The following is a 26223-nucleotide window of genomic DNA, read 5'->3' on the forward strand; positions in this document are numbered from 1 at the left end:
ACTGCTGTCTGTGCAACAGAGGCCAAAACTTGACTATAAGTCAATGCAGACTTGACTCTGAGCTAAGACTGAGAAATGAGCTGTGGCTCTTGCCCTGCTCGGTGCACTGCTGGCCTGAGACAGGATGACAAAGCTATTTTCCCTCATGCTGCTGGATGAGGTTCAATAACCCTCTGCAACTTTCTCAGCTGCTCCATCTGTTGAAAGGGGATTATGTTAATAACACCTTTTGCAATATATTGTGACATTCACCAGGCTGTGCTGTGTGTGAGCAGGGTAATGCAGTTAATAAACAGAGTACAAACACAATAATACATTTTTTTCCACTTCTATGTGAAAAATAACACAAAGTGAAAGGAATTTAAATGAAAGAAGATCTTAGCCCTATTTTTTTCATAAATTTCCTCTTCTGCTTCCCTCCAGCAGCTGTATTAAACTTGTAAAGGACAAGCCCATGAAGATGTGCACAGAACACAGCAACACCTGTGTATATAAGCCATGCTAGAAGGTTCATGTTTTCTTCAAAACTAATATACTTTCTCTCTTTTTTCCCCTCTAGGATAGCAGGTTGTAGATAGTCAGACCCTAATGGTAAAACTGAGAACAAGTAGTTTCCTTTAACTCCTACTTATTTGAGTAATTCACTAGTTTTATCATCTTCCTTCCTTGGTCAGTGCTGCACAAATCTCAAGAGATCAGGAAATAGTACAGAAAAGAGAGCTCTGCCAGGACCTGTGAAACAAAAGGAAGATGGATGGTAGAAGGAATGGCATTTTATCTTGGCATAACTCTGTGACAGTCAAAAAGGTGGTTTATTAATAGTGGTTTGGCAGACATACTATACCAACACTTCGTGACTGCAAGAAGACCAAAGCAGGTGTCTAATTTCCTGCAGGCAGCCTGTGCCTGAGTGGGGGCAGGTTTTTGCAGCAGGAGAGGCAATGGTCAAGTTTCCTCAGTTTTCTTGGCAGCTCTGTGCAGCTGGGTAGGAGAAGGAAGTTTCTGCAATGGATGAAGAACAATGATAATGTTCTGGATTGAGAATTAACCCAGTGCTTACTGCAGGATCCAAATACTTGGCTTTTGCTTGGGCTGGGCACTTTACTTGTAGCCTGTAAGCAGTAAAGGACAAATAAGCAGGACAGCCTTTGGGGATCCAGGTTTGGCAGAAAGGCTGGGAACAGATGGGGGTTAATGGTGAGGGTGAGGCAGAGTTGGAGGGGGAGGGTGGACACATCCAGGGGCATGGGGATGCTGGCTGTTGGGAAAAGGTTTCCCTTCCACACAGCACTCATGGAAGCTGTAGGCAAGAGCTGGGCTGCTTCCAGCCCAGCAATGCTTTTCCCTAGCTTTCGGCCAGAGCTGGAAGGAGCCTTTGCCCTACACTGAGAAGGGCTGCCAAACACCAGAATCAGCAGCATCTAGCCCTTCCTCACATGGTATCTGGGGAAGAAACCTCAATCTCAGCCACTCCAGGGATTCCCACAGGTTCGCTGGGGCTTCCACCTCCTGTTTTCCTGTGGAGAAATGGTTTCATTTGATCTTCACCTACACTGTAAAAAAAAAAGGAACAAAATAGGATGTGGCAGGATTGTTGCCTCATTTCAGTGGAAAGATAGGTTTTGTATGAATACACTGAAGGATTTATTTCTATAGTCTAAAGGCAACAATCCTGTTGGAGTAATTCAGTCCTTGGAATTGTCTCTATCTCTTCACTCCCTACAGAGAGAAGTGTGAGCTCACTTAGGTTTCCTCTAAGGTTTGGGAAGATGCTACTCACTAGGGATCTGCACAACATTTACACATGGGAGAGGCAATTCCTCACTTTAACTGGCTTGTCTCAGTTCAGAGCTATTGAACAGTGGTCTTAATTGCTTAACACCAGTAGTTTATTTTCTGCTTTGCAAATCCTCAGACAAGCATTCCTGAAACCAGGCTGGAGCAGACATATCTCCCGACTACTTGCTGGCCTTGTGGTAGCTGTGCAGCATATTCCTGACCCTGCCATACATGTCAAACAAACCCTTCAGCTTATCCTAGGCTGCCTACATTAATGATGACTTGTTCCTTATTATATGAATAAAGTTGGTGAAGAGAGTGAATGACTGCTCAGATTTTGAATGCTAAGATTTGGGAAAACTTCACTTAAATTAATGAGGATTTCACAAAAAAGGCATCTGTCACAACCTTTTAATTTTGTCCCTGTACAGTGTGTGACAAAGGGAGCCCCAATTAAAGCTTCAAAGCACTGTTGAAGACCAAAAAACATCAGTATAGTATGTGAGTCTTAGTGCATCTTTTTTTTTTTTTATAAACCCCATGAAAATTTGATACTTTCTTTATAAACTCTGTTTATAAACTCATTTATAATTTAATGCTGCAGCAAATGAAGCTCTTTTGACCGCTAAACTGCTTTTCAGGGTGTATTTGCTCTCATAGTCAATGAAAAAGTGTTTTCACTTTTTCATTGACTATGAGAGCTTTGCTAAAGAGAAATTAACTTTGATGGAAGTGGTGTGCTCTGGGTGAGATACAATAGCAGATCTATCCTGTGGGAAAAAGAATGGAAATTTTAATGGGAAAAGAATAGCAGGCAGTTATGAAAATGATCTTTCCAAGACATGCCAGAGGTACATTTAGAGAAAAAAGTTTGTATTTAAATGCTCTATGTCATGCCATGCTAAGGAAGCTTAAATGGATCATGCTCTAACAGTGCAACACTCCCTGTGGATTAATTAGAAAGGGAATCCAGGTGTTATCATCTCTCTTATGACTATTTAAGATCTAAAGGGCAGTCCCCGGATCTGATCCCACTTAAAAAAGTGGCCATGAAGTGAAGGGGAATTATTCTCTCACCTTAAAGTCAGACAGGTACATCTGGGCTGAATATAATAGGATTTGTATATTAAATATCTTTGGATTTGATACCATGGAGACTCCAAATCCAGTCTCCAATGGAGACTCCAATCCATGGGTGCTATCTCACTAACACAAGCACTATCAATCCAGCCCAGAGAAAGGATATCTCTCTATTCAACTGATGCCACATAAGGAAGGCTGTGGCCTGGGTGAAAAAGGCTCTGAAAAAGTAAAGTCTTGTGTTGGCACCTCAAATGAGATAAGAACAGCTGGACCTATGTGCTTGCCCTCTGCAGGAATCCCTTCACACGGAATTGCATAATGAAGTGAAAACAAGGAAATATGCAGGAGCCTGCTACAGTGAACAGATTATTTCTTGCCACCATCTTTATTTTGCTGACTACTTAATCTATGAAGTTAATTTAAAAATGAATCCCACCAGTCTAGAGTATCAGGACATGTTAATTTCTCACAGAACAGTTAACAATCTTTCACCCATTGAAGTCAGTGGTATCACTGAAGTCCAAAACAGTCAATAAAAGATTATTCACAAAATGGAGCTTTGAATGTTCCCTTGATCTAACTTCTGGGAAAATAATTTCAGTGTAGGTAACAGAAACAGCACTTGTGATCCTCCACTGACACTGGAGGATCTCTGATGGCCTTGACTGTGTTGCTAGATGCTGGGGAAGGTTTGGAGGTGGGAGGAATTGTAACCTGTCTCTCCATATTGTCCTTAAACAATAAAGGCAAAAAACACAGTCCCAAAGCATCCCTGAGGGCAGCTGGTTGTGCTCTATCATCCAGCACTGCTTCACCACCAGCCTAGCTGCAGTGGCATCTTCAGGAATGTAAAATAAACACTTGGGGTTGCTCTACTCTTGAGTCAGCCAGCCCTTTGAAGAGCATCCACTGATTACAAACGTCATTCTCTGCAGCCAGGGATCTGTAAAGCTTCATCCATAGCACTGTCCTGCCTGGAGAAAAACTGTATGACATTTAACAAAAGACTGATGGCTGTCAGGCCACTGAGCCTTGTTTAGGCAAAATATTGAAGAAAGTAGGAGGAGAGGCAGAGAACTTCTAAAAGTGTGCATTGTGACATGGCGATAGAATTTCAAAGCCAATGCAGTTATTTCGGTAGTAATTAAAGCCCAGGCAAGCCCAAGGGATTATTAACATTAAAAAATATATTTCTAAAATCTTTAAAAGCTTTCTGTGTGAAAGTGTAACCACAGAAAAAATGTTCCTGGCCCACTGTGTTCTGAGATGCTTCTTTCCAAGAATTTTATTCAAATACTTCCTCTTGTTCTGCACATGCTGTTTTTCTTCTAGTCAGCAATGTTGCAGCATATATTGATTGGATTTTATGACTGCCTTCTTCCTAGAAATAGTCCTGAACAGTGTGTAGCATTAGTGAGAAAAACAAATCACTTGCAATGAAGAGGCACACTCCCCACCTCCTTATTTTCTGTCCTTCTGGACAAGAGCCAGTAGGGAGCTGCTTCCAAAGTCTATTTATGAACATGTGTTTACTTTTGCATACACGCAGTCTTTACTCCATGTGAGCCCTGTGTACTGAACCAATGAAGTCAGAAACTGTGAAAATTGAGAAATTTGCTTTCATAACAGTAGTCTGAGTTGATAATGTTTCTCTATTTTATATTGAAAAGATAGAAGCAGAGTGAAGTTATCTGGGTTGTGCGGAGAGCACAGGCAGTCTGTAGTAGTGCCAGCTGCAATGGAAGTTTCCAAACTTCCTGACCTACCCCTCAGACGTAGGATTGTTTTTCCTCTTCTGCTGCTCCACTCCAGAAATCTGATCTTGGGACACAAGGTCTCTTCATATTACAAACATACCTATGTTCCACAAAATGACATAAACTTACTCCCTAAAAAGTTGTGGCTAGCAAATCCCTTAAAAAAACCCTATAAAAACTACACACAATACAATTGTTTCTGCTGTTAAAAATGTGCATGTGAGATTCAGTATTTGAATGCTTGAAGGGTTTCAAAGAACAGCAAGCCTACCTGTTGTTTTTTTTTTTCCCTAGATGGGCAAAGTGGAAAAAACCTGATGTATATTTTAATTCACTCACATTTTAATGGAGGCTTGTTGTGACTCTATCAAGCCTGTCATGAAGCCATACATTAAAACCTGTTTTGCCTATCACTGTTGGTGCCCTTGATGAATCTGGACAGTGACTAATGTGCAAGTACTTACATATCAGTACTGACTTAATGGAACTTCCCTCTGTGGCAAAATTTAATATTCTTTTAATAAATTGCATTCTTATGGGAGGCTTTCCACAAATCAATGGACAGGGGGATGGGAAGCATCACTGACAGCCTAAAATAGCTATGATACCCATAAGGAAGGCCTCTGAGTAAGTCTACAAGCAAGCAAAGTAAATAAACAGAGAGAATGAAAAGCTCAGCTAGGTTTTACAGGTCAGCTCCTGATGTGGCCATTGCCTCCCACTTGCCATGACCTTTATGCCTCTATGGAGGTAGCTGCCCTAGGCAAATGGACAAAGGGTTCAATCATAACATGAACGACTTGTGCAGATTTTCAGTGTACAGCACACAGTTTTTTGCTGTCATCTTCCTAACCCCATCACCACTCCTGAAATTCATGCCTAAAATTCCACACAAAACAAATGGGATCAGGGAAATGCCCCTTTCTGAAGGCTCCCCACAAGCTTCTTTAAGGTATTTGTACAAGGTATTTGTATGTGACCCATGACAAAGTTTGCTAGCAAGCAAAATCATAGTCTGTGCCCAGTGTTATGTGAAGAGCAGGCACAGCACAGCACAGCAGCAGCTTTGCTCTGTGTACTGCAGGGAGTGGGGAGCCTGGGGAATCCAGCGTGTGGCACAAACCCAGTTTCTCAAGTCTTTAAACAAGCCTGCTGCCAGTTCAGCTCTACTGCCGTACCTGTTTGACCAGAATCCCTCTGAACTACATCAGGAACTTCTTGATAGTTCCTTCCTTTTTTCTCTTCAGAGAGTCCTCGGTTTACAAGACTGAGCACGTATCTCATGTCTCAGACTGAACAGCAGCAGGCCAGATCAGTTTTGTTTGCTCTGTATCATGAAAACCCAACATTTACAGATTCTTCGTGGTTGCAGATCCTACATTCAGCAGGATCTAACTCTGAACTCCTTTGCCTTGCACTTAACAATGAGGGTCTAGATGACTCAAAGCCTCACCAAGCCTAAGCCATGGGCAGTGTCAATACTGCAGTCATGAAGCTCAACCACCCACCAGCTTCCTGCCCCTGGCTGTGAGGAGGATCAGGCATTTTCACCCTTCTCTGATGAAGGGCATCTATTGCACTCTTGTGTGCTCTGGGGAAAGTTTGTGGTAGCAGCTGCCATGTTCAGGCTGATGGAGAAGTTGCTCAGGGAGGTGTCTGGGTCTGGAAAGGCTGATGCCATGAGGGAGGGTGGGGTGAACATCAGGTGATCTGGATACATCACCTCATGAAACACCTTTTGGTAGCCTAGGGTGGTTCCTAAGAAAAAACATTCCCAGGTGCAGTGTTAACTGCAGCCATTAAAACATCCGACAAAAGCAAGTGCTGGTGTGGTGGTGGGGCCACCACCCCTGCCAATGGTGGTGGCAGCCAAACAGGCTCCGCCCTGCTGAACGGTCTGCAGGAGATGACAGAACCACCTTTATCAGCATGCCTTGCAAGACGTTAGATAAACAGCTGATAATTCTCTCTCTGAGTGACTAGGGCGAGGTTAAGAAAAGGGAGGAGCTCAGCAGGGAAAATCCAGACGTGGCATGAGGCTCTTTCAGGGTGTATTTCCAAGACCAGGGTCTCCTGTGTTAACCCAGCCCTGGGATGTACTCATTGAGGTTTCTGGCTAAATGAGCAGCTTTATAGTGTCTCACTTTCTGTCCTTAATTTTATCTTTATTTCAAAGTCACTTCAAAGTGTGGTGAGCAAACCACCATGCCTGAGCTCTGCTGCATTTTGCAGCACGTCCAGGACAGAAGTGCCATGGATATTCTCACTTTTTTTTTTTTTTTTTTTTATTTAATGTATAGGCTGTATTATTACAAAGCGTTCAGCTTCCATCTGGATTTCAAAATAATGTAGGAACTTGACGTAGTCCACTGGGAGATTAACTCACTGAGAGCAGCCCTGAAGAGAAAGACTTGGGGATTCTGGTGGATGAAGAGCTGGACAGGAACTGGCAATGTGCACCTTCAGCCCAGAAAGCCAAAAGTATCCTGGGCTCCATCAAAAGGAGCTCTGGTGAGACCCTGCCTGCAGTGCTGCATCCATATCTGGGGTCCTCAGTGCAGAAAAGACATGGACCTGTTGTTGGAGCAGGTCTAGAAGAGGGACATAAAAATGCTGGAACACCTCTCCTATGGAGACAGGCTGAAAGAAAAGGTTCAGTCTGGAGAACAGGTTCTGAAGAAACCTTAGATTTGCCTTCCAGTACTTGAAAGAGACTATAAAAAAAGAGGAAGAACAACTTTTACATAAGCAGGCAGTGATCAGATAAAGGGGAACAATTTTAAACTAAAAGTGGAGAGATTTATATTATATTTTAGGAAAAAAAAATCTGTACTGTGAAGAGTGAGGCAGGGGCACAGGTTCCCAGAGAAGTTGTTGATGCTCTGTCCTTGGAAGCATACAGGCCAGGTTGGATGGGAATTTGAGCAATCTGGTGTAGTGTGTGGCATCCCTCCTCATGGTGGTGGGGGATTAGAACTAGATGGTCTTTAAGGTCCCTTCCAACCTAAGCCATTCTATTATTACAATGCAGGTATCCATGTTTTCAGCAAGGAAAGGACAGGGAGAACATTGCTAATGCTGCAAGAGCTACCCTAGCATCCATGCTTTCTCCAGAGAAATAGAGGCTGTGAGGGCTGGGCAAGCAAGAAGACTCCAAACTGCTGTGATATTCCCACCCTACACCTGTTCCTCTGTCTCCATGTATGCTTTGGGACCCTGGAACTACCAGAGTGCTTGACATAATGGCTTCTTTGACTTTGGGCCAGGTTTGAGTGAGGTGATTAAACAGAACTGGTTTCTTGTTGTGCTTTCTCTGCTTCATAGAATAAAACTGGACTTTGGCTTCCATATTGCAAAGTAAACTGTTCTGTGGTCATCTCCATGGGCAGCAGCTCCCATGTTGCCTCCTACAGACCAGTGGCTTTATTTTGGTAGCCTTCTTATAGAATATAAATACACATAAGGGTGTTTTTGTGTGGAGTGTTAGAGCATCAAGCCATTTAACTAGGAACTCACTATGAAGTTTCTGACAGAACTCTTGGTGGTTACATTTTTTTTCCACATTATTTACTGACGTCCCAAGCTGTGTCTTGACTAGTTACAACCTCTTCAGGAAAATTAAAGTTTTCAGTCAAATCTGATTTATGTGAGAAGCTAGGAAATGGTTTTATTACTTTAGGTCACTTTGAAAGGCAGTATGATCATGTGGCAATTGGGTTGTCATTTTACCTTGAAAGAAGGTGGCCCTCCTTCCTCTTTGCTGCTTAAAATTACTCAGTAGTGGAGACAGCATCTCCTCACAAAAGATACCTACTCTGGCTTGTCGGGAAGGATAGATAAATATAATTATTCATAAATAATATAGCCAGGATGAGAACAGTCCTCCCTGCTAGCTGGACAATGCCCCTGCCTACGGATGGGTCCAGGGGTCAAGTGGGCTGTTCCATCTCACCCCCTAAAATGTATGGTTAACCCCGGACCTGTATCCCTCCCCTAAAACATCAAGTGCCTGTAACCCCATTGGCCTAAGCCTTGTTCAGGCCAACCTTTAAGCCCCCTGATAAGGGGCTCCGAGGGGCCACACATCCTCTTGGAACTTCCCCTCCCCTTGGAACTCCCCCTCTCCTAGAGCATCCTTTTGTCTATCCCCTCTGCCATCCTCTCAAGCCTCGCCACTCGAGGCAGGACCTCTCTCCATCCCTAATAAACCTCATTCCCCAAGAGCAAACTTCAGAGATCTCTTGTCTCCATTCATCTACACTGTCCTGGAGCAAGCAGAGCTTGCTACACTGGCTCTCTGTGAAAGAACAGACCAGCTGCTTTGCTCTAGGCAGCCGCACTGCAGGAAAAATAGAACTCACTCTGGGCATCAGATGCTCCTGAAGGGAAGTAATAGGATGTTTCTATCTGGTACTGGCAGAAATAAAGTACTTAAATAATAAAGCACTTACTGTGTGTACTTAACTACATTTAGAGGCATGATTACTGTAGAAACCTGATTTAAATTGCTTGAGTAATTCAAAGTGAATAACTTTGTTTACAACACCTGTTGCATCAGTGTGATGAGTTAAACACCAGTCAGGTGATGTCGTGAGATTGTGTCAGAAGTTTGAGACAGAAGAGCTGCTTAGGTCATCCTGCCCATCCCTTGGCTACTGTGCTGTGCTTCCCTATAACTTGTTTCTGTGCTACTTTTTTAGAATTCAAAACATTTAATGTAACAGTGTTTTCATCACCAGTTTCTGTATTTTTTCCCACTGTGAGTTTTCCTTCTTAGGAAAGAACTTCTGAAAATGGATTCTCATTCTGCTATGTCACTTTATCATAGACTAATAGAATATAAGGCTGCAAGAGACTCAGAGATCATCTGGTCCCTCTCTATGCCTAGAGGCAAATTCAACTATAATTAAAACATTTCTGTTAAATGCATGTTCAGCCTGCTCTGAAAGATCTCAGCCTCTTCCGGCAAGCCATACCAGAGCTCGAGTGCTCCTACTATTATAAAGTTTTTCTAATGCCTAAATATTTCCTGTTTCTTTTCATGTTCACTGCATTTCCATATCTCTCCCAAGGGGGCATGGATTACAGTTACTGCTACTATTTTTTGCCTGCAATATTTTTATATATTTTTCCTTCTAAGTTGAGAGTATGAAATATAGACTATTCTGCAGATATCAGGCCATAACAGTTAGTTCTGAGTCTTCTGTTTTACTTCACTTTCTATCAGCTAAAAGAAATACCTTCATTCTTAAACTCTCCATATGAAGTTGGGAAACATACAGTTTAGCTTCATGCTAACAGGCTGGGCAATAGAGGGTCATAAAGACTCTCTTTAGGGGACAAAGGGAAAATTTTTCTTTGCATCACAAATTAAAGTTTTTTTATAAATATTGTTGAATTTCCTGTGACAGTTTAGGAGCATATTATTTATTTTAGACATCAGGAGAGCTGTGCAATAATGCCTGTGATATGCCCACACTCTTGGAAGCAAAGAAACTCAGGTAGCTTCAGAGGAGATCTGGATCTCTTGGCTACAGTGATGATAGGAAACTAAACAGTGACAGTGCCCGTTCTCTGGCTTTGATGCTACCTGGTGTGATCTACTCACCTCCTGCTATTATTATTATTAAGCTCCATCAGCACTAAAAACCAGTTTGCCTCCTTGAGAGGTCTGTTGGAAATGCTCTGTGCTTATTGCCAAGCTGGGAGCTGCCAGCTGTGGCAGCACCTGTGCCAAGTGCTGTTTTTCCAGCATCAGGGCACAGACCAGAGTGTCCCAGTGCCTCCGCCTATGCCTTGACTATGATTGTCTTGTACAGGAATAGCACCTGTGTCCTATTTCACTAGCTTGGGTGCAAGGTCATCTTTTCCCCACATTAGCTTGTTCTCTAAGGTCAGCAGGGTGCCTTCTGAGGCTGGTACAGCTAAAGAAAAGAGTTCATGCATTGTGTCTGCTTTGAAATAAGTTTTGCTCATGTCAGTTTGCATTTCCAAGCCTACTAAATAGGAAAGACAGACAGTTGTTTTACAACAGTCACTCAAAAAATATGAACAAAACATAATTCATTAAATTCTAAAATTTTCCATTAATTGCAGGTCTGAATGAAATCCCCTTAGGGTTGTTTAAAAAATGTGAGCAGGAACAAGAGATTAGACAAATCAAAACATCAAATACTTAACTGCAACATTAACTGTACTTTCAAAATGTTGGCAGGGATCCTGGAGAGTCGCGTGGTTGTTGCACCAGTACACAAAGAATGTTTTACAGGACTGTCTCTGATCACTGTTTTTCAGAGGAACTGAATGCACCGACAGCAGCACTTTTGGAAAATCACCAACTCTGTTGCAACACACTGTTGACTTTTCTGCTAATGAAATGTACTGTTTTCCTGTGGCAGTTCCTATTACAATGGTTCTGAGATTTATTTTTTTGACCATGGAATTTTGATTGTTTTTAAGAAAGAAATAAAAAGTAAAAACGTGTGCTTGCAAGCCCTGAAAGTCAACTGTGTCCTGGGCTGCATCCAAAGCAGTGCGGGCAGCAGGGTGAGGGAGGTGATTCTGCCCCTCTGCTCTGCTCTGGTGAGATCTCACATAGGAGTGCTGCACCTAGCTCTGAGGCCTTCAGCACAGGAAAGATGTGGAACTGCTGGAGCAAGTGCAGAGGAAGGCACAAAGGTGACCAGAGGTCTGTCCTCTGCAGATAGGCTGAGAGAATTGGGGTTGTTCAGGTTGCAGAAGAGAAGGTTCTGGGGAGACCTTATGTCACTTTCCAGTACCAGAAGGGGCAACAAGAGAGTTGGAGAGGGACTTTTTATGAGGCTTGTAGAACAAGGGTGAATATCTTTTAACTGGAAGAAGGTAGGCTTAGACTAGATATTAGGAAGAAATTCTTTACTGTGGGGATGGTGAGGCACTGGAACAGGTTGGGCAGAGAAGTGGCGAGTGCTTCATCCCTGGAAGTGCGCAAGGCCAGGCTGGATGGAGCTTTGAGCACTTTAGTCTCATTAAAGGTGTCCCTGCACATGGCAGGGGGGTGGGAACCAGATGGTCTTTCAGGTTCTTTCCGACACAAACCACTCTATGATACCTCTCAAACACAAACAGGCATGTGCAACAGGAAAATGCAATTATATTGAATTCAGCATTTGCATACAACATGCATCTGTATTTCAATTATTACTTTAGCCTGGAAGAGTATTTCTGTTCATTTAATTATTGGTGTACCATTGCCAGTATTTTTATTTTGCTACTGAGAACAGGAAAGATAGACCACTTGTTAAAACAATGGGCCATGTGGAAAGAGGTCTGTTCCTAATTCAGATGCTAGAAGTCCTTTGTAATGCCAAGTAAGTAATTTAATCAGGGTGTATTTCAATTTCTTAGTTTGATAAATGGAATTTATATCTTCTGGTCCATAAGGTTGTTGAGAGACTTGGTAAACTTGTTTGAATACTGTGGTGCAATCCTTAGTGGAATGTTCCAAGTGCAAGATATTGTCATGAACAGAAGACGGCCTATGTGCTAGACCTCTTTGTTTTCCTCTGATTGTGCCACCTCAAACTTACTTGTCACATCCCACACATGAAATGATACTCTAATTACACATGTACCAGAGCATGTGAGTGTAATTATTAGTGTAATCAACATTAATGCAACCCTTGAGAACTGGACGTACCAGAACTAGGTGAATTTATTTCTGTAGTGCTTGTTTTGCTATTTCTGATTGCTCCCTATTTGTAATGGTTTAATAGTCTTTATTCAAATGGAAGAAAGTTCAGAAAAAGGATCATTTTATACCTTTTCTATTTGCTCAGTAAAATTCCACAGAGTATTCTGGGTGTCATATAACTTGAGAATGATAGAGAGCAAATGTTTTTTCTTTTTTCCTGGTGAGCATTTTTGTTTGAAAAATGTTAAGATTTGAATATGTGGGAACATGGGTGTTTTGAGAACACACCACCAGTAAATCTGGCCATAACTTCTAGGCAAAAAAGGGAAGTCTTTCAAATTATTTGTTCATATCATCATCATTGTCATCATTATCACCATGATCATCATCCTATTTATTGATCTGTAGTGTTAGTCTTTACAGTATAACAGAATAAGAAGTATTATAAAATGCAGTTCAGAATTTCTCTTCAATAACTTTTCCTTTTATTTATATGTGTCCCTTCATCTCCAGCAACACTGAAAGTTTACGCTACTTAGTGGGTATTAATTAATGTCAATATGTCTTGCAACTGTGGCTTCTTTAAAAATGAAATCACCATTTACTCCTACTTTTGTGCGTTCATAAAGTGGTTGTCACAGTAATTGTCACCTCAGCTGTGGGATCTGTCTCTGGAAGAACAGTCACACTGCTGAGGCTCCTGTGCTGCCTGTCTGCAGAGGAATTACTCATGGAATATACTAATGCCTCTGCTATGCAGACTCTGAGCACCAGCTTGCTTCAAAGGGGCTGAAGTGTGTTCTTCTTGTTCTACAAAACAGCTTTTCCTGTCCTACTGGGTACTAGAGTCTTCCTGTACCCTGAACACATCTAGGGATGATGCCATATGAAAAGATCTTTGGCATCCCCATCCTGCAAAAGAATAGACACTGTTGTGGTTCTTCAGAGCTCACAGTATTTGCTGGCTTCTAAGTTCTCTCCAGCTGATGATACAGATCCTACTAGCAGAGGACTAAATCCTTCTTCAAAACCCCTGAAAATGGAGGTGGTGGAAGGAGAATTGAGAACATTTCTCAGTCCAGATAAAAAGTGAGGATAACACAAAGGCCATGTGGCTTACAAAGGAATCTTGTAAGAGGTATTAATTGAATCTGGGTTTCAAGGACCATGAATGAGGCCTGTATATATTAACTTCTGTGTATGGTTAATTAACTATGCTAATTTTTATTATGTTTTGTTTTTTTTCAGATTCCGTTGATGAAAGATCCCGGTTGGATTCGAAATGTCTGGACACGTAATCTAAATGTAGGAATTTAATTGTTCACTTGCTTTTTAACTCCAGTGCCTTAGAGCAGGCCCAGCTTGAAGCCCAGTGGTCTTTGATAAAGCAGGATGAGGAGTGGTTAATTCTTGCCCACTTCCTGGTACCCAATGCAGTGTCCAAGTGTCACTCTTTGGACACTGTTACTATATGTCATCACTATAATGTGATATTATTATTCCTGTGAAAGGCTCAGTAGCTCTGTGAAACTGGTGGCCCTCATATATGGCCAGTAATAGCAGGATAAGGATGGAAAAACCATAACAATTTGGAAATTTGGCACTTGACCTGGACAATAAGCAGAGTGAGCAAACCTGTGACAGATGTGAGATGCAAGCCAGGGAAAATATGCCCAGACATCCCTGCTGCTGCTTTCCTGGAAGGCAGAGAAGCACATCTGTGAGGTGGAGGTCTTGGGACACAGCCATGGATTGACAGAAGAACCACTCACTCAGGAGAAGGAATGAGAGGGGAAGAAAGCACTTCCCATACCAGTTATAGAATTGCCAGTGCTGAATGATTGGTTAAGGAGGCAAAAGAGGCAGATCCAGGGAACAACCTGATGCTTTAAGTGACTCGGGACTCTATTCCTCAAAGTGACCTACTCTTGCAGTGACGGTGGGGCAGATTATTTAGAGGCTGACTTGATTAAATCACAGGTAAGTCCATAGCATTTCTACCCAGCACCAAGCAGAGCTGAGCATTCACATCCGCCTAGCTGAGCTATTGGAGTGACTGTCCAGCTCTGCGCAGGCTTCACAGAGGTATTAGCCTGGGTGGAGTGTGATGTTAGATAGCTACACTGCTATCTCACGTAAATCCTACCTGGGGGCTCCAGACAACCTACACAGTGCAGTGTAGGGTATTCTCTATACTTTCCAGAGGAATCTTCCTGATCCAGGAACCTGTGGAGACTTGCTTGTAGCTTGTTGGTTTTGGAGCTGGTTGTCAGAGCCTGGCAGCCTCTCAGCTGGGTCTGGCAGATGCAGGAAGGTATGTCAGCTTCAACAAACTGAGGATCTAACCTTCATGCTGAGCTTGATATTAGCAATGTCACGTAAATAATTGCAGCTAGATAAGCCAAACAGGCAGTCTGAAATTGGGATGGGGTTTGTTGCTGTTGGCAGGAGTTGGGTTTGGACATGCAATTCAGTAGCTGTGCTTTGCAGACAGACAGGTATCTGGGAATTCAAAATGCCAGTAAAATAAACAGAGGGAACTCCAATCAGCAAAGGACTGCATAAAATGTGAAAGTTAAACATATGTGAAGTGATAGATACTACAGATATGCTCTTTTCATTCCAAACTTTGGGAACATTCAGATCTACATTCAGGTGAGATTCTGAAATTTACAAAAACATATGCTGGGTAACCAAAACATGCCATGTGAACTTGTGATGTAACTTTGAAAGAATGGAGGATAATACATACTTGCAGTAAGATTATACTTTAAGAAGGATTAAGTTATGGGTTATTTGGACAAAAATTTGAATCTTTAAAAATGTATCAGTACTATGGTTTTTGTCTTAAATTTCTCAGAAGCTAGTACAGAAATACACAAAAAAGAGGAGAAGGAAGGATTTTGTAATGTGGATGTGCTACATTTAAAGCCTACTCTACAGAAAGAAGATTGAGGGAAACAAGCTAACCCCTAATGATAAAAAAATCTTAGAGACTGAGCAAATAAAAGAGTTGCTTGCACTATGCTGTTTCAATATCTGCAGAGAGAAGTTAGCAGTATGAAACAAAAAGTGAGAAAAACATATCAGGCCGAATCTGCCACAGGAAGCAGTTACCCAAAACAAATAACATCTGACCTGGACAAGGTAGATAAGCAATAAGCATGATCCCACGCAAGCAACATGAAAAACATGCAGGGTGAATGAACTGGGCTGTCATCTAGGGCTGCAGGGGAGTGACATCTGATATCACTGGGATGACTGCACAGGGAGGCTTTTTTGTTAATGCCCAAATTGCAGTGTGGAGGTTGGAACGGGGAAAACGGTGTCTGAAGAGTTCACATCAGAAGCAGACATGTACCTTGACATGACTCTGACCTACCTGTGGGTATGCCTTTGGTTTTTATTCTACTAAATAGGATTATTTTCTTTGTCTTCTGACCAATCCTTTGTCTCTTCGTGTACTATGATACAAAACACTGCTTTCCTGCTCCTACTCTTGCTTTTAAAAAACCCCAACACTTCACCTGTTTGAGGCAATGAGCAAACCCTTTGCTTGTGTAATACAGAGTTCACTGGCTTGAAAGGGATTATATTGCTCTGTGTGAACTGATCACCAGGCCTGATACTTTCAGACTCTAAACTCACTGGGACGGGAATTCTCTCCGTGCATGATACCACCAACACAATGTGGCTGATGTGTGAGTAATAAAACAAGCTGATGTTGTTTTTGTGGGCAGAAGCTGCTGGCTTTGAGAGCCTGTGCATGGTATGTAGATTTTTCTGAAGTAGATATGGAATGAGGGTAGCAGGAATGAGGCAAAGTACCTGATGAATTCTCACATTTGCATAATGGAAATGGAAAGCATACAGGCCACCAGGACAAAAGTTTTCTGTTCAGGATGTGCTGGACCTAATGGAATGGATTTCCCTAATATCACCAAAGTATATTATTTACATAGATTTACACAAAGTTCTTGTTTTAGCACACACTTCTATTGTATTTATGGAACAAGGATAAATATTTTCAGTGTTAATCCTGAATGTGTCTTATTTTCTCAAAACAATTCTGAAACATAATGTTTTTAAACAATTCTTGCATGTATGCACAAGTGCTGATAAGCTTTTTTCCAACAGTGAAGAGGAATACATGGAGACAGAATTGACCCATTTATGTAAGGGTAGTACACCTAAAGAGCTACATGTAGAACAGGCTTGGTAATACATTCATTTATAGTATCTTAATACTGGACTAACTAAAATTGTTTCAACTTTCTCAGTTCAACATTGAATTACATTTCCTTTTGATGGATCATTGCCTTCTGAGAGCCATTCAAACACATCATACTTTGTGACCAGATTACATAGACATAGTAAACATCCCTTTAAGACAGTTGTGATTCACTTGCAAAAACTTGTGTGCATTTTGGACTTCAAGACTCTTTTATACTGAAGTTTTCATTAGAGTAAAATTTAAATTTTTGCTCAGCTTTCAACACAATGGCAGAAATCAGAAAAAAACCCTTTCTTTCAAACCACAGACTACAGTTCCTCCATTGGTTAATATATCCTTTGTCAGCAAATCAAAATTTAGTTTTCCAAGTAATTATTTTTAGACTGATGGAGATGAAATGTTGTTTAATGATAGTTCTAAAATAACATTCACTACTATGTTCAGGGATTTTAGTGCTATAACACTTCTGCAGTAACTACACTCATTTTGACACTGTGAGTACTTACTTTAAGGGAAGGATTTACTGAATTACCTGGGACACTTCTACCACTCATAGAAATTTAAACCTGAAACAGACATAAAGTACCATTTTCATAATTTTGCAAGCTAATACCTATTAAAGGTATTAGCACTCCAGTTGTAGAAATCATAAGACTTAAACTAATCTCTCAGATAATATCACATAGATATGCATCTCCTTGCAGGAGATGTAAAGAATGACAGCAGCTAAAAAACAAATAAGTGGCAATGTTCCTGCTTTAACACAACTGACTTAGAGGTTCCAGTTAGAGTTTTATACAGGTTCTCAGCCTAAATCAGGAGAATGAAATACTTAGATAAGAGAAAGAATGCAGTATTTATGGATTAATTACCCAGGGCTGTTGCAAATAATTAAAGAGAATTTATTGTTTTGTGATGTGCAGGATTTAATTCTGTGCCTCAGCTTGTTCCTAGGATTTTCACACAATTTTTATTATTAACTTTATCTATAACAATATATTTTTAAGAACCAAAGAGCTGACAACAATAAGATTGTCAGATTTTACAGCAACCAAGACTGAAAAGATTATTTGCTTAAGCCAAGTATGTTTTAAAATATTGTCATTATTCCATTTAGCTCAAATTTTGCCTGATAAAAATTTATCACAAGAATTCAATGGATGATTGTACTTTTAATTCAAAACAAGCACAGTGACTCAAACTGTAATCACTAAAATCCCCAATAATGGAATTAAAAGGAAAACACTTCTAAGACAGATTATCCCAATCCAGTATCTCACCTCTCCCCCCAATTCAGCTGATACAGAGCCTTGAGGTTAAAGATCAGAGAGATCTGAAATCTGTGCTGCCAGATTAAGTTGTCTTCAAATTTGGCACAGAAGAAGGAATGAGAGGACAGTGTGGAAAGATCTTAGAGCCAGAGCTCCCTCATGCCTCACTGTTACAGAAAGCCCTGAGAAGAGAAAGCAGGAATCCTTCAGGTGGAGGCACAGGACCCACGCCTGCTGCAGAAGCTGAATTGGGAGAAGTACCTTTTTAAATGTTACACACCGCTGTTAAAAAAACCCAAACAAACAAACAACAAAACACTGCTCTAACCTGGTTATATTCTGTCACTTCAAATATTCAAGAAAACTGAGCATTAGTGAGAGAGGAAAACACTAAGTAGTACAGGGTTGCACTATCTCACCTTTTTTACAGCAAAAGCAATAAACCTTTCTTTACTTTGGATGAAGGGATGAAGAGGTGAACTTTTGGGCAGTACCAGCAGAAGCCTTCCCCATTAGTTCACTGGTGAGGGAGACAATAGCCACAGTCTGCCTCTCCTCCTGACAGGCTGCTCACAATCCTCCATCTGCCTCTTTCTTGAGGGGAGAGTAAAACCCTTTTCATCCAGTTTAATTACAGTTCCTGGGAAAGTACAGAATTATCTCACTTCAAAGCCAAGAAAACCTGCTTCTTGTAATGCCAAGACAGGGACAGAGTATCCCTGAATTCACCAGGAGCCACACACAGCACAGCCCCCCTCTACCCTGGTCTGCACAGAAGTGAAGAATTTTTCTGTCACAGAGAGAAGCACCAAATATTGCTACTTGTATTATAAAACACATTTTAGATACTTCACTTTCTCAGTGGAGCTACAGAATGAACTTCAAGCTAACCTATATTAGCACTTAATTCTTAGCTCACCAGAAGGAAAAGCTTTGCACACAATATATATTAATTCTCTTATTTATCATAAGTGCAGCTGTTACATCTTTGCTACCTACAGTTTTCCTGGTAAGGTGGAAACAACACAGTGTACTAATCAAGATGTCTGGTTTTACAATCCCCAAGAAGTAACTTTCAGAACCTATTTGCAAGAATAATTTGATACTGGCAGGCACTCTGATCTGGAAATTTTAGACATGAGGCTGAGAGAGAAGCAACAAACTTCTCAACAGAAGGAGTTGGTTTCCAAATATCTTTCTCCTCTTTGGGATTAAGATTGGAATTTTATTTTCCAAGCATTGCAGGTACTGTGAAGAAAAGATTATATCCTGGGAAACAGACCAGCTTTGTTTGATGTTCTCAAAGCATGTTTTGTACTATTTTGTTCTGAACAAATAATACCAATTATTTTGATTTGCTGTGCTTTGAAAACAGTATTCTGGGCAGAAGCTTTGCTAGTCATGCACAGATATATTGGACTGATGAAAAGCTAGATTTTGTCCACGACAGAATGGATGAGCTGTGTTATGTCTCTCATTTCTTGTATGTATGTGCACTAAGACACCAGTATGTATTTTACCTGAGCAGGATACAGGCCTGTGTTTGAATAAGTACATGCATGAACTGTGGTCTTGGCTGAAGAAAGAACACACTGATGATTTCACTGTTATATCCTTAACCTCACATTGTAATTGCTTTGCTTTATCAGGGCTCAAGCTTTTCTAAGCTTTTTAAGATTATCTTTAGAGAGCTCAACTGTGGCTATTTACAGATTTGGAGCTAAATTGCTTTCTGATGAGATTGGACTGGTGCAAGTGTAGCTCTATCAGGGCTGATATATTAAGGCTCTCTTATTCCTAGTTTAAATTCCCCTACGCTCTTCTGCTTTGATGATATTTGGATCATAGGAGTCAATAGAAGTCTCTATTCTCTGTAGTCAAGTACTTTGTAGCAGAGAAATGACTTTTGACTGGGGAAAGAGCTGCTAGGATATAAAGGAAGCATTGAGGTTCTCATGTGTTTGCATGGTTGGATGTGGATCTAGAGGAAGAAGAAAGGCTCTTCTGAGAACCTTCACCATCAGGACTTTTTATACTCTTAGAAGCAAAAAAAAAAACTTAGACAAGTCTTTTTTGGTGGTTATTTTGCTAGTGATCCCCTTCCCTTTTTTTTTTCTCTCTTTTTTTTTTCTCTTTTTTTTTTTTTTTTTTTTTTTTTTTTTTAGTGATGGGGAGGAAAGGTGTATCTGTCACAAAATTAAGTCCAAAAGTACTTGGTTCAGAATCAATTTTGGTTATGCAATACACATACTGATGGCTTGAGAGATGTTACCATTACAGATGAGCATTTTGGTACATTATCAGTGCTTCCTGCCCTACCTCTAATTCCAGCTGCAACAGTTCCTGGAAAATTGCAATCCCACATTTGACAATTTGACAAAATAATCCTCTCAGTTTTGCTTTTCACTGGTCACTGCCATGCCTCATTACTGACTGAAACTTTATACTACTTCTGATGACATCACAGTCCTCCTGACAATGATGTAATCATCTCACCTCTTAAAACAGAGCTCAAATAAGAAAGATAATAAATGATGTCAGAAGTGTATTGTCTATCATGTGCAACTGTCAGCAAATGATTACAATACTCAGAAACTGTGATGATGCAGAAAGCAAAATCCCAAAGCTAAAGCTGTCAAACTGCAAGGATCTCAGGGGGACAGATACAAAGCAAAAGCTGCAGCACAGTCAAAACTGGCAACACATTAAAGTCAAAGGCGGGGGAGGAGGGAATGTTTTAGAAATCTCTGCAACTAAGTAACATCTACATATACTTTTAAAAATTGGTCTCCGATTCTCCAGACAAGCACTTAGAGGCAGATTAAATGCCAGTATTTACATGCTACAACACCCTGTACTACTGTGCCTTCAAATGAAGGATGAAATGAAGTAGTAGGTAATTGTACTTAAAGGAAAAAGGAAAATAAAAATAAAGGGGGGGGGGGGAAGTGAACTAGACAGAGAATTCAGTAGATTATCAGAGGCAACTGTAGGTATTTTTTTACTGTACAAAAATATCTACTTACGTTAGGAGAGAAATTCCTTTGTTAGGATGGTGGAACGTTTAATCAGGTAATTACAGAGTCAGTCAAATGTCTTTTTGATGTTTACACTGGAATAAAACTAAATCAACACTTAATTTACACTACATGAGCTACTCTGAGTTTATTACTTACATAAAGAATGTCAGCACAACTCCAGAGCCATCTTTACATGAGTTAATTATAAATTAAAGCTAAAAACTCATCTTTTCTATTTATTGAATAATTTTTACCTGCACATTGGGCATTCATTAACAGTTGTAGCCATTCATAACCCAGGTTCTGTGTGCCTGAACATCAACTCTAGTTTTAGTGGGGGAAAAACCAGACATTACTGCTAATGCATGATGGTTTGAATGGTTATTTTGCTCACTGGCAACATCTTTCCTAGGAAAATCTAGCATCCTAAGATAGAACTGAAGGCTTTCCCCCCCCCCCCGCCCCTTTCATGAAATTACATAATTTTTAATAGGAGTCTGTTCTTGGATTTTATTAAACTCTTCTGTGCTTGTCAACTCTTTTAAAACCCAGTTTTATTAATTTACAAAAGACTACACAACTCAACTTTCTTCATAAGTGTATTTTCATAGTAACTATGAGCCCAGATCATAGGCTAGAACTCCACTGTGCCAGAACTATACAAACACAGAGTGAATACATAACTTATAAGGTCTTTGAAGCAAGACTCAGACTTAGGTAATAATGAATTCATGTACATTGACCATCAAAGGAATGGAAAGAAAAACGTCCATGAGCAAGTCCTTCAAAATTCTGTGGACAGTTTTAGATCAAACCTTCATAAACAAACATTTGTTGACCAACACAATACCTTCAGAAAGAAACCTGTCAAAGGTGAAACCTTTCAGGAAGAAAACAATAATATTTCAGAACTTCATCATTCCTGAGTGTGTTTTGGAAAAAACACTGTCAGGGACTTTCACTAGGGCTATATTCCCTCTGCCAGCTACTCTGTGGGTAACTCCAGATTATTTTTTAGGAACCATCCCTGACAATACTGTCCTCCAAACTCTGCAATGGGCTGAGTCGAATCCACAGCCATGACCATGCTAGGGCTTGGACAATATCAAAGTACTGGTTATGTACTACTGCTTAGTCCTTAGCTAGAACTAATTGAGAGCAGTTATGAGCTGAAGTGCAGCACAAGTAAGGATTTCAGAATGAGTTGGCAAAGGTTGTTCTAGGGAAGTAATCTGAAGAACACCACTCTGCACACTGGTCATACCATGAATAAGAATAAAGTGAAAAAGCATAGAAGGATGGTACCCTGCTCACTGTTGCTGTACAAGCATTTGGCACTTCCCACAGCATCTTGTGTGTGTTGTGGCTGTATTTGTGTATTGTGACTCTGCTCCGTAGGAAGAGAAAACATGACCTTGTATATCAAATAATTTAAAATGTAGAGCACTATTCTGTGGGCTATTTTACAGCAAGCAGCAGATGGTTGGACATGATAAGTAGCTAAACACAATATAGTATTTCCAAAAATGAGAACCTAGCTTCCGGATTTCTGAAAGAAGCATGGAAGGGTGGGTGTTGTTGAGGCTGTGGAAAGACAGTGTTTTTGATTCAGTATGTTATGATCATGTTTTGACTTTAGCATAGTAGTAGAAGACCATAGTGGACCAATATGTTAGAGTCCTCCCACCTAACGTGGATGGTGGTGGCTGGAGATTTCCACTCTCTCAGAGGGAACACATTATGGGATTGTATTCCGCAGAGATGTGGTGGGCAGAGCACTGGTAGGATCCACAGTCAACACAGATAAAGCTTCTTGTATTAACAGGCATGAGATTATTTACCAACATTTCTCATTGCCTACTGACTGCCCACTGGCAGGAGATTAGATATGAAATATGAAATGCCTGGAAAATGAAATTGCAGTTGTGTATTATTTTCTCCTCAGGACTAAGTATACACCTTTCTTTGCCAGGACTGGGCAGAAACTGTTGTCACTGACTTTTCTGTTCTAAATTGAAGTGTACTCATTAGTGCAGCTGTGTAACCAGGAATGGAGGAGAGAACAAGAGGCTGGGCTTGGAGTCTGAGTTTGCACTGGGTTCTATCACTCCGTGGCTCTGTCTTACCTGTGAGCTGTACAAAATCTGGCCAACATGGAGAGACAACTGAGATACAGGAAAGATGTGTCACAGAAAAACAATTTCAAGGATTACAATATAGTGATAACCTAGAGAACATTCCACTAAGATTGTTTTGGAGTGTAACCAGAAATTTAACATAAATGGACGGCTCAATTACTCTAATTACTAGTTACTCTTCCCAAGCTTCAGCTGCATGTACATTTTGAGGACTTCAACACAGAGATGCTGGAAATCTAGCTCTCAAAAACTTATTTCAGGCCTAAAACTAGCAGAGTGCTTCAATAATGACCTCTGACGCTTTGGTGTTTTTTATTTTTGGTGTAATATTTTTCCTCTTTTTTTTTTGGTTACTCTGTTTCCTGTTTATTTGTAATGGACATAGCACCACCCTCTCCTGAGTTCTGTAAACAAGATTCAAAAGGCCTGGAAGATTCCTTCTTCAGTTTGTTTTCAACATGGAAATCCACTTCCCTTTTTATTTGTGTAAGGCGATCAGTGCAAAGAGAGATTACAATAGGTTTACATACAGGGAAACCTCTATCAGGTGGAAAAGCTTTATTTCCTCGCATTTATTTAAAGCGATAAAGAGCCTGACGCTGACAGACGCGTTCCCGATGGCGATGAATGCTAGGCTCTGGCAGCCCAAGCGACGACCTGCCTTTGCTCAGCCTGGGCTGAGCGATTCCCTTTCCTACTCTGTTTTACCCAGCTAGAAACCTGACTCGCCGGCGGCCGCGGGATCACCGCACACAGCGTGTCTGGGCCGCGGGATCACCGCACACAGCGCGTCTGGGCCGCGGGATCGCCCAACACAGCGTGTCTGGGCCGCGGGATCACCCCACAGCACCGCGCATCGGCCGCGGGATCACCCCACACCAGCGCGCTTCGGCCCCGCCCCGGCCCGGCCCGCGGCGTGCCCCCGCTCCGCCGCGCCTTCCCCGGCCCCGCGCCGCCTCCTCCCGGCGCCTCCTCCGGGGCGGCACCGCCGGGCGGCCCCAGCGGCCCCGGCGGCGTCCCGCGGCCGCGGCGCGCACAGAGGCGGCGGCGAGCGGAGCTGCGGGAGCCGGCCCGAGGCAGAGGTGGGTGCCGGGGCTCTGGCGGCCTCTGCGGGAGGAGGGAGGCCCTTCCTCCTCCGGCTGCCCGCAGGCAGGGAAGGCAAGGCCAGGAGCCGCTGAAGGCAGCGGGTCCGTCCGGCCTGGGCGTCCTGGCGGGGCTCAGGGCGGCTGCCCGCATCCCCTGCCCGCACCCCCTGCCCGCACCCCCTGCCCGCACCCCCTGCCCGCACCCCCTGCCCGCATCCCCTGCCCGCACCCCCTGCCCGCATCCCCTGCCCACCTTCCCTTGCGGAGCCGCCCGGCTCTGGGCAGTGACAGCTGCGCCCGGCTTGCTGGGCTCATGGTGGCCGGCCACTGCTTTGTGCATGGGATTAGAGGGAAGATGTGATGCTTTCCAGGTGTCCCCTCAGAGGGAGGCATTGTGCGTGGGGATCTCGGTTTTGGGTGCGTCCCCCGCCGAGCTGTGTGAGCTGGTGGTGGCCAGTGCTCCTCAGTGTGCGGCCGCAGCTTCCCCTTTGCCTTTAGGAATTTTGCTTCTCTTTGCCTGGCAGCTGCTGATGTAAATCGCTGCATTATGCCCCTGCTTCACTAATACTTTCCCTGAGCCTAAATAACGACAGCAGTAACAGGACAGAGGGATTTAATGACATGGCAGAGCCTGGCTAGCAGCAATGCAATGGCTACACGGGAAATTAATCTTTCAGATATTTTGTATTTCTTTTATGTTACCCTCCCAACACTTACTACTTTTCTGTTGATTTGAATATCTCCTCTACCTTCAAGAAGCAAAACTAAAAGCAAATGTGCATTGTGGGGAGGGGACAAAACACTGCAATATTGTTATCCCTGTCAAATAGAGGACTTGTGTAGAGGTAGTATCCCAGCCTTGATGTTGCAGACCATCTAGCAGATAATTTTTCGTTTCACATGCAAAGTCATAAGCCTTGATATATCTTTTGACCTCTAATTTGGCTTCTAGTGTGGACGGTGTTTAAAAATGGTTTATTTTCTGGACAGCTTAATCTGTGTCCCTGTCTCTGCTGTCTCAGGAAGCAAAACTGGTAAATGCTTAGTGTACACACATAAGGTTTTGTTGTCATCAGTTAGATAGGTGTACTCCTATTACAGTAAAATGAGCCTGCTTCCATTAAGAGAACTTGGAGAAAAACTGGGGAAGGAAATCAGATGGGAAATGCTCAACATAAATATGTTATGATTTTAGGCATAAAGCCATGGAAATATCTTCTAATGATAGATAATAACAGATAATTTCTGCTTTTCTTATAGCTCCAGGTCACTAACACAGATGCAGACTGCCTGATCATATCTGCTTACCTGATGCAGGGGGGCCTGTTTGTAAGGGAGTTGGGCAAGTTTTAGTCTTTGACCCTTTTCCATACCTGAGCATGTGCAGATGTACAGATCTGTTTATTTGTAAACATATATAACATAGCAGTCATCAAAACCAATTGGAATACAGTAAAAGCTTATTTAAACTTTTAAAATGCAAAAAATGTAGAGCCTAATGAACAAATTTGTTTTCCAATCCTGCTGAGAGAAACATGCCAAGTCACGTGAAGTGTTTGTATAGAGTAGTACTGCTGGTTTTCCACTCTGATTTATGTTCCCTCACTGACATCAGAACAGTAGCACAGGTCAACACAATACATGACTTACCATATATTCTCAGCTACTTCAAAAGTTCTTGGCTTCAGGCATCAGTTTGTACTTTTCAATTTGTTGAACTGCTTTATGCAGGGTCAGTCCAAAGGGGTCCAGTCCTTCTGTACATTCCCTCAAAACGTCTCCATGAGGAGGGAAGCACTGTACAGTTGGGAAGTTAAGGTACAATGGGACCAAGGGAAATGTGGAAGGTCTCCCAAGAAATCTCTGGGAAAGGAGTAGACAAGTCTTGAGATATGATTTCAGGACTGCCTGGAATTTCAAGAGGTGTCCCTTGTACTGTGCACTGCTGACTCTTAGTTTCTCTCTTTGTTTGGTAGTAGCAATTGTATGGGTATGTGGTGAGTCAGAGCATCCCATTGATCTGGCTAGAAATTATTTCTTTCTGGCTTTAGTGGTGTTACTTTTCAGTGCTAACAGAAGGGTGAGATTTAGAGAGTGGGGAATGTGCAGCTGGGAGTATGCTATGGGGACTGTGGTTGTACCCTTGAGCTGGCCTTGAAATAATTTTCCTGGACTCTTGGGTAC

The 26223-nt window shown here is 41.9% G+C and overlaps 1 protein-coding gene across 3 annotated transcripts in view; it reads left to right on the top strand.

Annotated features, from left to right (window-relative positions):
- Window positions 1-26223, top strand: part of LPIN1 (lipin 1) — an 80177-nt gene that overhangs the window by 7641 nt on the left and 46313 nt on the right. For 2 of the 3 annotated variants that reach the window (XM_021525386.2, XM_021525389.2), the window contains exon 2: window positions 13540-13596. In XM_021525386.2, the coding sequence (XP_021381061.2) occupies window positions 13540-13596 (57 nt within the window). Of the gene's footprint in view, window positions 1-13539; window positions 13597-23949; window positions 24037-26223 lie in introns of those variants that run through there. The other variant, XM_021525387.2, reaches the window with a different exon arrangement.

The sequence above is a fragment of the Lonchura striata genome, chromosome 3, assembly GCF_046129695.1.
Source record: "Lonchura striata isolate bLonStr1 chromosome 3, bLonStr1.mat, whole genome shotgun sequence".
Lineage (NCBI taxonomy): Eukaryota > Metazoa > Chordata > Aves > Passeriformes > Estrildidae > Lonchura > Lonchura striata.